The sequence below is a fragment of the Schistocerca americana genome, chromosome 2 (assembly GCF_021461395.2).
Source record: "Schistocerca americana isolate TAMUIC-IGC-003095 chromosome 2, iqSchAmer2.1, whole genome shotgun sequence".
Lineage (NCBI taxonomy): Eukaryota > Metazoa > Arthropoda > Insecta > Orthoptera > Acrididae > Schistocerca > Schistocerca americana.
In genome coordinates, this window is record NC_060120.1 from 945,018,149 (window position 1) to 945,034,097 (window position 15,949).

Sequence of the window (15,949 nt, forward strand, 5' to 3'; positions counted from 1 at the left end):
GTTCCTGTCTAGTCGTGTGGCGAATGTTTTGAATACTTTATGGAGGGTTTCAAGGCGGTATTCATTGCGAAGATCCGTGGTGCGAATGTAGCTTGGGGCGTTGCTAGTGGTAGCAGCACTTTGTCCCGTACGACCTGCAGGCGGCGTAGGCGCGTAAAAACTGCACATCTCCAGACGGGAGCTGTGTACATCAGAGGTCTAATTAGTGTCATGTATTTGCACCTCGATATCCTCCTATTTAATGTACTTTCACTGTTGAGCATCGGGTAGACTTGTTTGCGCCTCATGTGCGCTCTGTTGGCAACGTATTCTATGTGGTCTCATCATGTAAGTTTCCGGCCAGCCAGACACCGAGGTATCTTAACTTTCTTTGGGAGACGTGTTGGACGTGCATATATTGTTACCTGTCTACAGTGTTGATGTTTGCGCTGTAGTTTCGTTCTGCGTGTGAACATAACTGTTTCGCACAAGCGATACTACGAGATGTAACCGCTGAAATCAGCGTGGGGCTTACGACGAACGTATTTGTTTGGTCAGTGCGGCGAAATTTGGCCTTAATAGGCTATGGCGGTAGACGACCGATGCCAGTGCCTCCGCTAATAGCACAACATCGCCTGCAGCGTCTCTCCTGGGCTCGTAACCATGTCGGTCGGACGCTCGACGACTGTAAAACCATGGCCTGTTCAAATGAGTCCCTATTTACGTTGGTAAGAACTGATGATAGGGCTGAGGTATGGCGCAGACGCCACGGAACCATCTACCCAAGTTGTCAACAAAGCACTCTGCAAGATGCTGGTGGCTCCATAAAGGTGTGAGTTGCCAGACTTACTAAATAAAAACTAGACAGCGCATTGGCGCTAGTGTCGCGTCCCCACATTGAACGTGATAAAAGCCGCCATTTGCAGGGAAACAGTGCGTAAACATGGTTCGTTCGTGTGCTGCTTTTAATTGTAACAGTAAGAATGGAAGCAAAGACGAAGACAGAAACAATATTACATGTCACAGGTCAGTCATTTCTGGTGGTTTGTTACTTTCTATTACTTGTATATAGTATTTTCATGGAGAAATAATGCATCATGAGCGTTTGTTTTTGTTTAGGTTTCCCCTTACAGATGATTTTATAAATCGGAAATGGATAGCTGCTACTCGGAGAGAGAACTTCCAACCGACAGCAGATCATTTGCTGTGCTCTCTTCATTTTGAAGAGAATTGTTACATGGAAAATTATGTAAATAGACGTCAACTTAAGGACGATGCTATACCGACAGTATTTGGATTTGCAACTCATTTGAAAAAGGTACAGTGTCCTGGAAATCGTGCAATGTAGGCTTAGGTTAAATAGTGTGGAAATACTGTCAGTGTGTATAAGTTTGAACGTTCCTTTTTCAGGTTACCAAGGCAAGGAAACCTCGAAAGCCAAAGCCAAGAAATGTTGAGACAGCAGAAAACGTGTTTGTGGATGTGCACGTTTCTGGTTACACTGGAGACCACAATTATTCATTTCCATCAAGTCCAAGTAAGCTGAAGGAAAAGTTCGAAAAAATTGAAGAAAGGGAGGAAGCAAAAATTGGGCAATGTAAGACTAAGTTAAATACAGTGAACAAAAAGTGTAAAATACAGACTCACAAGATTTGCAAATTAGCAAATGTTTTAGAAGAACTAAAAGCTAAAAACTTAGTAAACGACAAAGTAATCTCGCTTATTAACGCTACTCACAATGACATGTTATTGGAGATGGCCATTACAATGTTGTATGATGTAAATGTCAGTGTGTTAGCTGTTACTTGTGATGGACTTTCCACTAATATTGCAGTGGCGAAGGAGTTGGGGCAAATATAATCAACTGTCTGTTACTTTAAAAGTTTCATGTAATTATCTAATGCAAATAACTCGATGTAAACTCGCTCCACCTTGTCAGGAAAGAGCCTTACATTCTTAAATTTCGCGTCTCTATGCAGACGTATTTCGGAAATTAGGAAACTTGATTCATTTAAGTATACTTTTAAAATAGACTCGAATACTCAGTATTTTTTTTAAACAAACATGTGTTCAATTTTTGCTTCAATTTGCTCTTGTTGCGTCTCATATACTTCAAATCACAACTCCAGTACTAGAATTCATCTCTGCAAATGGCGGCGATCAGCTGCTTCAATTGGGGGACAGTCGCCTCGCTTCTCCTCTACGGCGTGGTAGGGGCTTGGAGCTGCCTTTACAAGGAATGCACTGGAGCCTCTGGACCATCTAAATCGGTCAAGGACTGGAAATGGTTATGTTTGGCTACTTGGAGACCATTTGCAGCTATTCATGGATTTCATGCTTCCAAACAACGATGGAATTTTTATGGCTGTCAATGTGCCATGTCATAGGGTCACAGTTGTTCGCGATTGGTTTGAAGAACGTTCTGGTCCATTCGAGCGAATGATTTGGCCGTTTGAGTCCATTCCACGTGGAGTTGTTGCACTACGCCGGCAAAAAGAGGTCCGACACGATATTAGGAAATACCCCATACGTTTGTCACCTCATCGTAATACACTCGTGCCGGCAATATTTCCAATCTTGGAAGCACTTCTGGAACTGACATTTCATTACGGTATTCAGCTCCTTCAGCGATTCTGTTTTTACCTCATCAATGGTGGCAAAACGAAGTCCACTCATGGTCCTCTTCAGCTTCTGGAATAGAAAGAAGTCGCAGGTGGCAACGTCTGGCGACTGCGGTGGCTGAGACAACATAACAGTTTAGGTTTTTAGCCAAAAAAATCACGAGCAAGAATTGGAGTGTGGGCGACAGCACTATCGTGATGCAATTTCCACGAGTGATTTGGCCACAATACTGGTTATTTCTTTCGGCATAAAACGACGCATAACTTGCCGGTAGTATCCTTATTGACCGTACGACCATAAGGCAAGAACCCATGATGTCTACCCCACTGTAATCGAAGAAAACGGTGAGAAGAACCTTCACATGTGATCGAACTTGTCGAATTTTTTTTTTTGTCTTGGATCTTCAGACCTTGGTTTCGACGTCATACCCACATACCTGTGTTTGGTCACCTGTTATAACCTTATTTAGAAGTTCTGGATCGTTGTCGACTTCATTCAGCAATCCCTGAGCGATGTCTACGTGACGTTGTTTTTGGTCGAAATTCAACTATTTCGGAACAAACTTTGCTGCTACACGTTTCATGCCCTTAGCATCCGAAAACATTGCTTGGCATGAGTCAAAGGATATTCCGACATCATCAGCAGCCTATCTGATGGTGATCCGGCGATTTTACAGAACCATTTTCTTTACTTCTTCCACACCGTCGTCAGCAATTTATCTGCTATGGCATCCAGCGCGGTCGTCGTTTTTCAACGTCTTCTCAACCATCTTCGGAACGTTTATACCACTCGTTAATTCTTGTCTTACTTATAGAAGACTCACCAAAAGCCACAGTCAACGTTTCGAATGCTGTGCTGCGCATTATTCCATTTTTCAAGAAAAATTTGATGCAAATTCTTTGATCTGTCTTCTTCGAAAGTAAAAATTCGCCGAGCACTCGAAAACACGTATAGCCTTTTCGACAGTCAACAACAAACTTAATATTCAAAATGGCTAACAATGCAAACATACACCAGGAACATGTGTACCAACAAGATAAAAAATTTTGAAAATCGGTGTATGAAGGCCCCGAAATTTAAAACTTCCCTTGCTTTTTGATCACACCTCCAATGTTTGAAGTTGATAATCTTCTTCCTCATAATGTAAGTACACGCTTGTACACAAAATTGAGCGATTGTATACAGTCATTGTAGAGAGACTGTCTATAGACACACGGCTAGAAAATACAATATGCAGACGGTCTACATACTTTGTCTCGTGTAAATAGGTGGATGCCTCCTTCCTCGATTTTTGGTGAAGATGACTAATCTTGTTGGGATCGTGGCTTTTGCAGTGATAATAATGGACAGCGAAAGAAATCGAAAGAGGAGATGCTGGTGGAAACGTGAACGTTTTGTGGAGGGGCCTCGTTTCGGCTGTAATTTACTTTCGACTTTGAAAGTAGAAGACAACATGTTTTTTTTTCAACGTCACTGACTGATAATGCAATATTTTTCTGGCTAGCTTTCCGATAAACAATTTTTTCTTATTGCGATTGTTATATTCGGAATTGCTAACTTCCCACAAACACGATACATGATACTGTGTAGAGATCTTCAGTCAGCTGCAACACTTTTCCGTTTTCCACGTTTTCATAAGTAATTTCTAACAATAAGAAAAACAAAAATGATAAAAAGCCGACTAAGTTATGACACGTTGCAAAGAAAAATGGAGGCCATGTCTACCAACTCGCCCACGCTACGAAATATCGCTCAATATTATCTAAGAATTGTCTCATGTCTCCCATTTCGAATGGGAATCAAAGGTTCTGCGATTTTGTAGAAAACGCTTGTTTATAGACATGAAATGTCTCTCAGCTGTTTAAGTCGCTCGATTCTCTATAGACACTGTCTAGATACAAAAATCGCTCAACTTTGTATGCTAGTTTGTACAAGACCTTAGGCCTTTACTGATGACATTGCGATCCTCAGCGAAAAGCAGGGCCGGTTTAAGAGACAAGCGGCCAGAGAGGCGCGCCAGAGGCGCTTAAGTGCAAAATGTGTATACCGTGTGTGTAGTTACTAGTAGCGAAAACTAACACTGGTGAAGTATACGACAGCAGAAGAAAACATGTTCCAGTAAATATGAGGCCGCCATTTGCGAGGTAATTCCGAATGTGTGGTTATGAAGTGTGAGTGCGATTACTAAAAGACATTCCCTGGTTAGTATAAATTTATTTGAATGTAAACTATGCGGTAATGTTTCCATACAACTGGGTTCAATTTTCGCCCATGGCCTACCTTAACACGATATACAATACTACTTAAGCAAGTTACATGCTACAATTTATTGTACACTGATTTTGCAAATGTCGTGGGATAGACGTTTAATTCGTGTGGGGCCTCCTCTGGCCATGCGGACGGTGTGGGGACATTTGCCACGCCGGATATTTGCCACGATTTTACCTGCTCCGAAGGGTTGGGTCCCTTGTCTCCACCCCCACCCCCCTCCTCCTCCTCCTCCTCCTCGCCCGCATTTAGTAACACCACTTTAGTGGCACTGTCATCAGTAACATTACAATCGCTGTTGCGCAGTAAAGGTACTTACTGAGCCTTTCCACTGGTTTACTTAACATAGGACCAGAATCTCTTTGGATTTTCCGTCACATTTCTAGAGAGAGTTTCATTGTGGAAACTATTAAATGCATCTCGCATTGAAATCCGCACCAAATTTCGAGCCTCAGTAAAACTTCGCCAATCTTGGAGATATTGCGTTCGTCTAAATTATACGAGCCTTTTTCGGTGCTCCTGCAGCAGCTTTCTGTCGTGTTTTGTGCACCACGGGGGGCAGTTCCGTCTCTTATTAATTTATTTGGTATGAATCTCTCAAGTGCTGTTGATACTATTTCTTTGAACATAAGTCACATATGGCGTTCACTTACATAGTTTGGAAGGATTGGAGACTGTCTCTTAGAAAGACGTCAACCGAATTTTTAGCTGCTTTTATAAATAGATATATTTCGCGTTTAGTTTTGGTGAATTTCTTTGTTACGGAATTGAGCCTCGTTACGGCTGTGTGTTCACTAATCCCTGTATCCGTCGTGATGCTCGGATTATTTGTGGCTAAGAGGTCAAGTGTGTTTTCGTAACCATTTACAATTTGAATGGCCTCGTGAACTAATTGTTCAAAAAATTAAAAAAAGCATTTAGAACACTTACGGAAGTTGTTTTCTATCTACTACAGGGTCTGAAAATGTATTTTTGTCAACACACGGAAGGTAGATTGAAGTCACTGCCAACCATAATTGTATGAGTAGGGTACCTATTTGTAATGAGACTCAAAATTTCTTTGTACTGTTCAACAACTGTTTCATCTGAGACCGGGTGTCGGTAAAAGGAGACAGTTGTCGAATGTAACTTCTATCCATATTAAGTCACAGGAACTATCTGCTTCGGCGCTGCAGTCATGGACTGTGCGGCTGGTCCCGGCGGAGGTTCGAGTCCTCCCTCGGGCATGGGTGTGTGTGTTTGTCCTTAGGATAATTTAGGTTAAGTAGTGTGTAAGCTTAGGGACTGATGACCTTAGCAGTTAAGTCCCATAAGATTTCACACACATTTGAGCATTTGAACTATCTGCTTCAATGTCGCTTGTGAGCTGGAACACACATTACATTATTTTTCCTTAAGTTGTGCTCCTTGTTTCTGTTATAGTGCAAGCCATTACAATTACGGCTTTTCCCTCCAAAATCTAGGATGCTTTCTCTGTGACCCTGTAAATACCAGAGCTAAACAATGTAGAACAACAACGTACGTTACAAGCATTGCGTTCTGTATTACTTCATTTCCTTATTTCTAACATTTTAAAACTGTACGTCGACTTTAGATGACATGTCAGTCGTAGATGTTCTTATCTCTATTTAGTGAACGTATTTTCAGCCATATTTTGAACATTGTACCGCTACACTTTATTAACTAATGTTTCGCCGCAATGGATATCGGATTTTAGAGACTAAATTAACATGGAGTGTGTCGTTCTTCTTTTCAAACATTCACTTACCCATTTCTTCTTTCCTTATTGCCTTTTGGGCATGCAGTTGTAGTAATTAAAGTAGGCACAAATGCAATGATCAAAAAGAAATGATTAGCGTACATTCGCATTCTCTTTACATCGTTCCTTTCTTGTTGCTCCCATAGCGATGGACTGTTTCTATCGCAATCAGTAGGCGTGAAAGGAAGCTACCGTACAGACAGAGGGATATTTATTTATACCTGGCAGGACTAATTACATACTGACATAATCGTCGGTATTGCTTTCGTTTCCCAAAAGTTATAAATATTTCGACTTCGGAAAAGAAGCTGTGTATTTAGCCATGATGTCGAAGAAGAAGTTCCCTTACGTACTGGTTGTATCGAGTAAGATGTTTAGACGGCGGTTAGAAAGTTGACAGAAGAAATACGAAGAAGGGTGTCCCTTACCTGAGGGATCGCTACTCAAGCTACCTGGCGAAGGGGCAAGCTCGGCAAATGTCCGGCGTGGCAAATGTCCGGCATTCATGCGGACTACTGGGAGACGCCGTAGATGTGAGTCCCTGGTACTCCTCTGAAACAGCTGACACGAAATCGTTTGCAAGCGGCAGCCAGTTCTGGTCTATTCGTGGGTGCAGCATCCAATGCACGGAGCCTGCGTTCCATGACATCCCAGATATGCTAGATAGTATTCAAATCTGGGCTCCAGGGAGGCCATCTCAGTGTCTGGACCTCCCGTGCATGTTCCTGGAACCATTCCTGTGCATCGTGGGAACGATGTGGCGGCGCATTATTTTTAAACACGGCAGAACCGCCAGAGTGTTGGAAGGTTAACAATGGATGGAGATTATACACGAGAAACTAAACATTCTGCGGATCATTCAAAGTCCCTTTCAGAGTAACTAGGTTGGCCCATTCTATACCAGAGAAATGCACCCCAGACCATAACAAAGAGACCACTGTCATGGACCACACCTTCTTGGCAGGCGGGATCTATCTATTCATGTGGTCTGCGCCTCACACAGTGTCTCCCACCGGTATGGTGCAGTTGAAAACGTGATTCGTCCGACAGTATCACGTTACACCATTGTTCCAGTGTCCATCCACGTGCCCTATGACTTTGGAGTAACTGTTGCACCCGTTTGCGGCGCCGGCTGCCATACCCCAAGGAACCCATGTTCCTATGAATTGTCCATGGGAGACGTGTCTAGCACGTCATGTGTTGAACTGAGTCGTGATCGGTTGTAGTATTGCCCTTGTGTCACTACAGATGACCCGTCTCGGATGCCGCCGGTCACGGTGATCGCGAGTGGCTGGATGGCCGGTAGGTCTTCTGTTGTGGACTGTGACACACTCATTCAACTATTCACGATATACTCTGGGCACGGCCGAAAATGTGAAGCCGAATTCCTGCACCACTGACGACTTCGAGATTCCTGCACGTCTGGCACCGACCACCATATAACGTTCGAACGGCGTCTACTCGCGACAGTGTTTAATGTTACATAAATCACATGCACAACCACTTCTCAGAAAGTCTCTTATACAACTATGGCTGGCAGAGGGGCAGTTTGGAGCGCATACAACACACCTGCGCCACCTGTGTCCCACTATCCCATGACATTTGCTAAGTCAGTGCACCCTCCACTGCGCTGAGGCCACGGTTCAACTTACGGGCAAGGTAGGCTATCGGCGACATTTGAGCCCAGCTAGACAGCTAGATCGGGACATTATCGAAAAGTTTACACTTCAGATACATTTGATTAGCACAGTTGTTGTTGTTGTGATCTTCAGTCCAGAGACTGGTTGGATGCAGCTCTCCATGCTACTCTATCCTGTGCAAGCTTCTTCATTTCCACGTAACTGCTGCAACCTACATCCTTCTGAATCTGCTTAGTGTATTCATCTCCTGGTCTCCCTCTACGATTTTTACCCTCCACGCTGCCCTCCAATACTAAACTGGTGATCCCTTGATGCCTCAGAACATGTCCTACCAACTGATCCCTTCTTCTAGTCAAATTGTGCCACAAATTCCTCTTCTCCCAAATTCTGTTCAGTACCACCTCATTAGTTAGGTGATCTACCCATCTAACTTTCGGCATTCTTCTGTAGCACCACATTCCAAAAGATTCTATTCTCTTCTTGTATGAACTATTTATCGTCCATGTTTCACTTCCATACATGGCTACACTCCAAACAAATTCTTTCAGAAAAGAGTTCCTTACACTTAAATTTTTAATCGATGTTATCAAATCGATCTCCTTCAGAAACTCTTTCCTTGCTATTGCCAGTCTACATTTTATATCCTCTCTACTTCGACCATCATCAGTTATTTTGATTTCCAAATAGCAGAACTCGTTTACTACTTTAAGTGTCTCGTTTCCTAATCTAGTTCCCTCAGCATCACCAGATTTAATTTGACTACGTTCCATTGTCCTCATTTTGCTTTTGGTGATGTTCATTTTATATCCTCCTTTCAAGATACTGTCCATTCCGTTCAGCTGCTCTTCCAGGTCCTTTGTTGTCTCTGACGGAATTAAAATGCCGTCGGCGAACCTCAAAGTTTTTACTTTCTCTCCATGGATTTTAATTCCTACTCCAAATTTTTTTTGTTTCCTTTACTGCTTGCTCATTATACCCTGTCTCACTCCCTGCTCAACCACTGCTTGCTTTTCATGCCCCTTGACTCTTATAGCTGCCATCTGGTTTCTGTACAAATTGTAAATAGCCTTTCGTTCCCTGTATTTTACCCCTGCCACCTTCAGAATTTGAAAGAGAGTATTCCAGTCAATAATGTCAAAAGCTTTCTCTAAGTCTATAAATGCTAGAAACATAGGTTTGCCTTTCCTTAATCTATCTCCTAAGATGATTCTTAGAGTCAGTATTGCCTCACGTGTTCCAACATTTCTACGGAATTCAAACTGATCTTGCCCGAGGTCGGCTTCTACCAGTTTTTCCATTCGTCTGAGGGGTGGGGGAGGGGCGCCGTGACTTATTAAACTGATAGTTCTGTAATTTTCACACATGTCAGCGCCTGTAGCACAGTACGTCGTGCGAAAGTACAGGTAAGTGCCGGCTTGTAAGAACACAATCGCAATTATCTCAGAAACGGTCCGTTTCCGGACGCCTGTTTACTGGAACGATTTTGCTTCTGTTATCTTTCCGAGAGCACAAGGAAAGACTGCTATTACCCGAGGGATGAAGAAAAAAAGGGGGTGTGGCCGAAACGCCAAATGGTATGTCGTTTGTGCGGAAAAATGTTCTTGGATCGCCCCTGGTAAAAAGAGTAAACCGAAAACAGACGAAAGTGTTGGGGAGTAGCTGAAATGAGAATAGCGATAAACTTGCCATCTAAAGTGGGGACCATGAAGCAGACGAAGTGAAGGAAGTCTGCTACCTTGGAAGTAAAATAACATACGAGGGACGAAGCAAGAAGAGTATAAAAAACAGGTGCCCAAAGGAATCTACTAACATCAAATATAGGCCTTGATTTGAGGAAGAAATTTCTAATTTTGGAGCACACTATCGTATGGCAGGGAATCATGAGCTGTGGGAAAACGGGATAGAAGGGGAATCGAATTGTCTGAGATGTGATGCTGTAGAAGGATGTTGAAAATTAGGTGGAGTGATAAATTAAGGAATGAATAGTTCTCCCCGGAATCAGTGAAGAGAGGAAGACATGGACAACACTGATAAGAAGAAGGGAGGGATGATGGACATGTGTTAAGACGTCAATGACTGACTTCCATGGTAGTATGGGGAGCTACAAAGGATAAAAACCATAGGGGAAGCCATAGATTGAAATATATCCAACAAATAACTGAGGACGTATGTAGGAAACGCTACTCTGAGATGGGGAGGTTGGAGCCATAGAGGAATTCGTGACAGACCGCATCAAACTAGTCAGTAGACTGCCCGACAGTAAAGTGGAACAGAGATTATACCGGGGGGAGGTTCGAGAACGCTTTCCCCACACAAGCGACATGTCATTTGGCGCCCCTCCCCCACCCCTCAGACATTAGCTTCCTTTCCCTAGGCTCTAGGTAAGACCTTTAAAATACCGGGTGATTATAATTAAGGTGCAGCTACTCACAGAGATCCCATTTTGGCTGTAATTATCATACTGCAGCGAAACTTCGTAGATATTCTAATGCGTTAATGCATAACAGATTTACTCCGGAAAAAAAAATTGTTCCAATTTTGGCCACCAGATTCAAATCTGGCGCTGTGAATGCAAGAAAGACGTATAGAAATGTTTTCATATGTAATGGATTAGGAACGGGACGTGGGCAGAAAAGGTCAAACAAGTGAGTAAGGCAGACAACCTTGTCGGTAGGGCAACCACAGATATGGTTATTCATCTAGGGTATTAGTAAACCGCTTCAGCTGTATTTAGTCTTTTACTACTGGATCACTACCGGTTTTGTGGCATTAAAAGCCACATCTTCAGGTGAACATATTACTAAAACATTACAGCTGAGAAGCTCGGAATTTTGTACCCAACATTCGTCGTCCGTCAGAACAAAACGCACAATGCTGATTTTATTGTTAATCGCGCTTGCAAAATTTGTACAGTATGAGTACTGGAGACGTTGACGACATGTTGTACAGCGTCAGATTTGCATCTGATGGCCAAAATTAGGACTAATTTTTTGCCAGTGTTCTATATTAACACATTAGCATATCTACCAAGTTTTGCTACAATACCATGATTACAGCCCGCTCTAGACGCCTCCGACTAGCTGTACTTTAATTATAAAAATTCGGTACGAGGACGTCCTGAAAAGTAATGCTCCCGAATGTTTTATGTGACAACTCTTAAAAGCTTTTTAGATAATACAAACTTTATCAACGATCTACATCTTTACCATTCATGTCTAGATACTTTTTTCTCGGCATAGTCACCCTGGCGACGAACACATTTCCCTCAGCGGCCAGTTTGTTGTTACCATCACTGTAGAATGTTTGACATTGCTGACGGAGCCACAACCTCACGTCCGCTTGCACCGCAGCATCACTATAGAAGTGAAGTCCTCGAAGGCGTTCTTTAAGTTTTGAGACCGCTCCGAGCTCTGAGATACACGTTGAGTTTAGTACCCTCGTTTCCTTCATTACGAGTACGAGCAACCCAACGTCGCACATAACTGATTTCCATACAATCATCGCCGTACACAGCTTTCATTCCTCAATGGATTTCTATTGGAAGCACGTTTCCTGCGGTTAGAAAAAAAAAATAGCTCTGAGCACTATGGGACTTAACATCTATGGTCATCAGTCCCCTAGAACTCAGAACTACTTAAACCTAACTAACCTAAGGACATCGCACAACACCCAGTCATCACGAGGCAGAGAAAATCCCTGACCTCGCCGGGAATCGAACCCCGGAACCCGGGCGCGGGAAGCGAGAACGCTACCGCACGACCACGAGCTGCGGACTCTGCGGTTAGAAACTCGATTGCAGTATGCTGTTACTCAAGCACCGACATAGTTACGTCACACATGCCTTGTTGCACGGCTTTAGGTGGTACACACTACAGTTCGAAGCGTTCTAGCGACAGATGGTTGCAGCCTGCATCAGCGAGGCGGGAAGGTCAACAGAACAATATGCACGACAAGTAATACCTCAACCGATATTGAGAACGGAATAAAAATTTCGGAGGCATTACTTTTCAGGACTCCCTCGTAAATCTAAATCTAGTGACAGTGAAATGTTTTTTTCTTTTTTTTTTTCTTTCAAAATTCACGAGAATGTTCTTCAAACCATCGCAGACAACTGTGGACCAGTGACATGGCACATTGACATCAATAAAAATTCCATCCTTGACTGGGAACACGAAGTAGCTGCAAATGGTCTCCAAGTAGCCAAACATAACCATTTACAGTCAATGACCGGTTTAGTTGGTCCAGAGGAACCAGTCCATCTGTGTAAACACAGCCCACACCTTTATGGAGGCACCACCAGCTTGCACAGTGCCTTGTTGACAACTTGGTTACACGGTTCCGTGGTTTCTGCGCCAACCCTACCATCAGCTCTTACCAACTGAAATCGAAACTCATCTGACCAGGCCATGGTTTTCCAGTCGTCCAGCACCTTGAGCCCTGAGAGGCGATGCAGGCGATGTCGTGGTGTTAGCGAAGGCACTTGTATCGGTTGTCTGCTGCCGTAGCCTGTTAATATCAAATTTTGGCGCACTGACGTAGCGGATACGTTCGTCGTACGTCTCATATTGATTTCTGCTGTTATTTCTCGCAGTTTTGCTTGTGCGAAGCAGTTCTGTTCACACAGACCGAAACCATGGCGCAAACTTCAACACTGTAGACAGTTAACACTACATGCAGGCCCAATACGTTTCCCAGAGAAAGTTAGATATCTGGCTGGCTGGACCGGAAACTTACATCGGGGGGGGGGAACCACACAGAATACGTTGCCAACAGAGTGCACGTGAGGCGCAGACAACTCTATCCATTGCTCAACAGCGAAAGTACGCTAAGTAGGGGGGTACTGAGGTGCACGACACCAATCAGACCTCTGATGTACGCAGCTCCCGTCTGGGGACATGCAGCTCCCACGCGTCTGCGCCGCCTGCAGGTCATACAGAACAAAGTGCTACATATCATTAGCAACTAGCAACACTCCACGCTACACTCGCATCGCGGATATTCGCAATGAATACTGCCTCGATACCCTCAATGAAGTAGTCAAAAAACTCGTCACATGACTATACAGGAACTCGAGACACTCGAACAATCATTTCATCCTTACTCTAAGGAATTATGATGACCACCATAGATGGAAGCACAAGCAACCAAAGGCCCAAGGACCTATAGCGAGCTAACACAGACGAACAAGCGACAACATTGGCGAGCCTCTGCACATCAGATATACTGACTGGACATGCCAGCTGCTATCACAGCCGATCAGCGGGCAACAGCGGGGAATCCGATAAACTCGCTCACTAACGCACAAACAAACCGCCTACACTACCCTACATTGTACATCCGGTATATCGGACACAAACCGATGATGAACTCAACTGTTACAGGTATGCTGATGCTGGCCAAGACGACAACGCCCTACCGCTGCAGCCGCCGGGTGAAAACGCCTCGCAACGTCAAAGGTATTCGCCTGCATGATACCCACTACTAACTTACCTAACCCTTGCATCGTCTGTCGAAGATAGCAAGTAATCTGCTACTTGGTTCAAATGGCTCTGAGCACTATGAGACTTAACTCTGAGGTCATCAGCCCCCTAGAGCTTAGAACTACTTAAACCTAACTAACCTAAGGACATCACACACATCCATGCCCGAGGCAGGATTCGAACCTGCGAACGTAGCGGTCGTGCGGTTCCAGACTGATGCGCCCAGAACCGCTGGGCCACAGCGGGCGGCAATTTGCTACTGCTCTTGCTACCCGACACAACTATCGCAGAGGTTTTTTCCCTCGGCCCTTGCCTTGGCACTTTTCTTTCCTCTGCTCTTCAAACCGCTGCCCTTCGTTCAATTTTCGATCCAGTCAATCTCCAGATGTTCGCGTGTTAATGGTTAATCATAAGCAGCTGTACGCAAACATTGCAGTACCCATATCCTGCGGAGGCCTCACTTAGTGAACACTAATCGCTATGCAGAGGTGGCCGTGGACCTTTTGTGTTGGTCATCATGCCGGTGTGGGCGTGGAGGGGCTCCACCCTATAAAAAAGCTTGGCAGTTTACACTGATAACTCGACGCAAAAGCCGCTGCTCTCGGTCGTTAAGTGAAGCCATTCGGCCACTACATTGTCTGTGGCGAGAGGTAATGACTGAAATTCGATATTCTCGGCACACTCTTGACACTGTGGATCGCAGAATATTGAATTTCGCATTCAAAGTCTGTTAATACGCCCGTAAGCACGTCGGAAACCTTTTCACATGAATCACGTGAGTACAACGCAATGCCCTTTTATGCCTTGTGTAAGCGATACGACCTTCATATGTATATGTGCATATCGCTATCCCATGACCTTCTTCCTGTGCTCCATAGTCCAGATTTTATGGTTTCGGCACCTCATTTTCCTGTTATGGACTTTTGCATCACTGATAAGTCGTTTTGGAATTCCAGCCTTCTTATGGAGCTCTCTTCGTGTTGCTTTGATGCTCACGGGGTTTACGAGTGCGACATTCTGTTCTGCAGTGAGTTTTGCAGCTGTCGTCCGTTTATTTTTCGTCGCTGTTCTCTTCAACGATCGTCCATCACGATCACTCAGCACACACTTTCGTCCGCTTTGTGACTTGGCTGATGATGTTTTTTCCGCTTTCCCTGTACGCAGTACAAAGCTTGGATGTGGTGCCTCCTGAAAAACCAACACTTCCGCTGCCTTGGTTACAGAAGCATGCGACATACGAGCACCAACAATTTATCCCGTTCGAATTGACTTAGCTCCGACATACTGCATACACAGAACACTGTTGTGACCATGACTTACTTTTGTAACGTATCGAGGACATTGCAAAGGCGCCGTTGACGGCCAAATACAACAGTGCAGCTTACAGGCTTGGCTAGCATCTGCATTTATGTTGAAGAATGGACATTTCGCAGTGTTTCCATATTTTTGTCCACCCTCTCCAGATGGTGACTTAATCGAACAGTTTATTGTTGTTGTGATCTTCAGTCCAGAGACTGGTTTGATGCAGCTCTCCATGCTAATATATCCTATGCAAGTCTCTTCTGCAGCCTACATCCTTCTGAATCTGCTTTGTGTATTCATCTCTTGGTCTCCCTCTACGATTTTTACCCTCCACGCTTCCCTCCAATACTAAATTGGTGATCCCTTTATGCATCATATCTTTTAGTCAAGTAGTGCCACAAATTTCTCTTGTCCTCAATTCTAATCAGTACCTCCTCATTAGTTACGTTACCTACTCATCTAATCTACAGCATTCTTCTGTAGAACCACATTTCGAAAGCTTCTATTCTATTGTTGTGTAAACCATTTATCGTCCATGTTTCACTTCTATTCATGGCTACACTCCATACAAATACGTTCAGAAACGACTTCCTGACACTTAAATCTATATTCGATGTTATCAAATTTCTCTTTTTCAGAAACGCTTTCCTTACTATTTGCTGGTCTACATTTTATATCCTCTCTGCTTCGACCATCATCAGTTATTTTGCTTCCCAAATAGCAGAACTTGACTACTTTAAGTGTCTCGTTTCCTAATCTAGTTCCCTCAGCAACACCTGACTTAATTCGACTACATTCCATTATCTTTATTTTGCTTTTGTTGATGTTCATTTTATATCCTCCTTTCAAGACACTGTCCATTCCGTTTAACTACTCTTCCAGGTCCTTTCTTGTCTCTG

The 15,949-nt window shown here is 43.8% G+C and overlaps 1 protein-coding gene across 1 annotated transcript in view; it reads left to right on the forward strand.

Annotated features, from left to right (window-relative positions):
- Positions 1–922: 922 nt before the first annotated feature.
- The window catches only part of LOC124594565 (THAP domain-containing protein 1 B-like), a 39,738-nt gene continuing 24,711 nt past the window's right edge, over positions 923–15,949 (forward strand). The window contains exons 1-4 of the mRNA XM_047132936.1: positions 923–1,005; positions 1,099–1,297; positions 1,390–1,576; positions 13,650–13,724. Coding sequence (XP_046988892.1) covers positions 923–1,005; positions 1,099–1,297; positions 1,390–1,576; positions 13,650–13,724 — 544 coding nt within the window. The remainder of the gene's footprint in view (positions 1,006–1,098; positions 1,298–1,389; positions 1,577–13,649; positions 13,725–15,949) is intronic.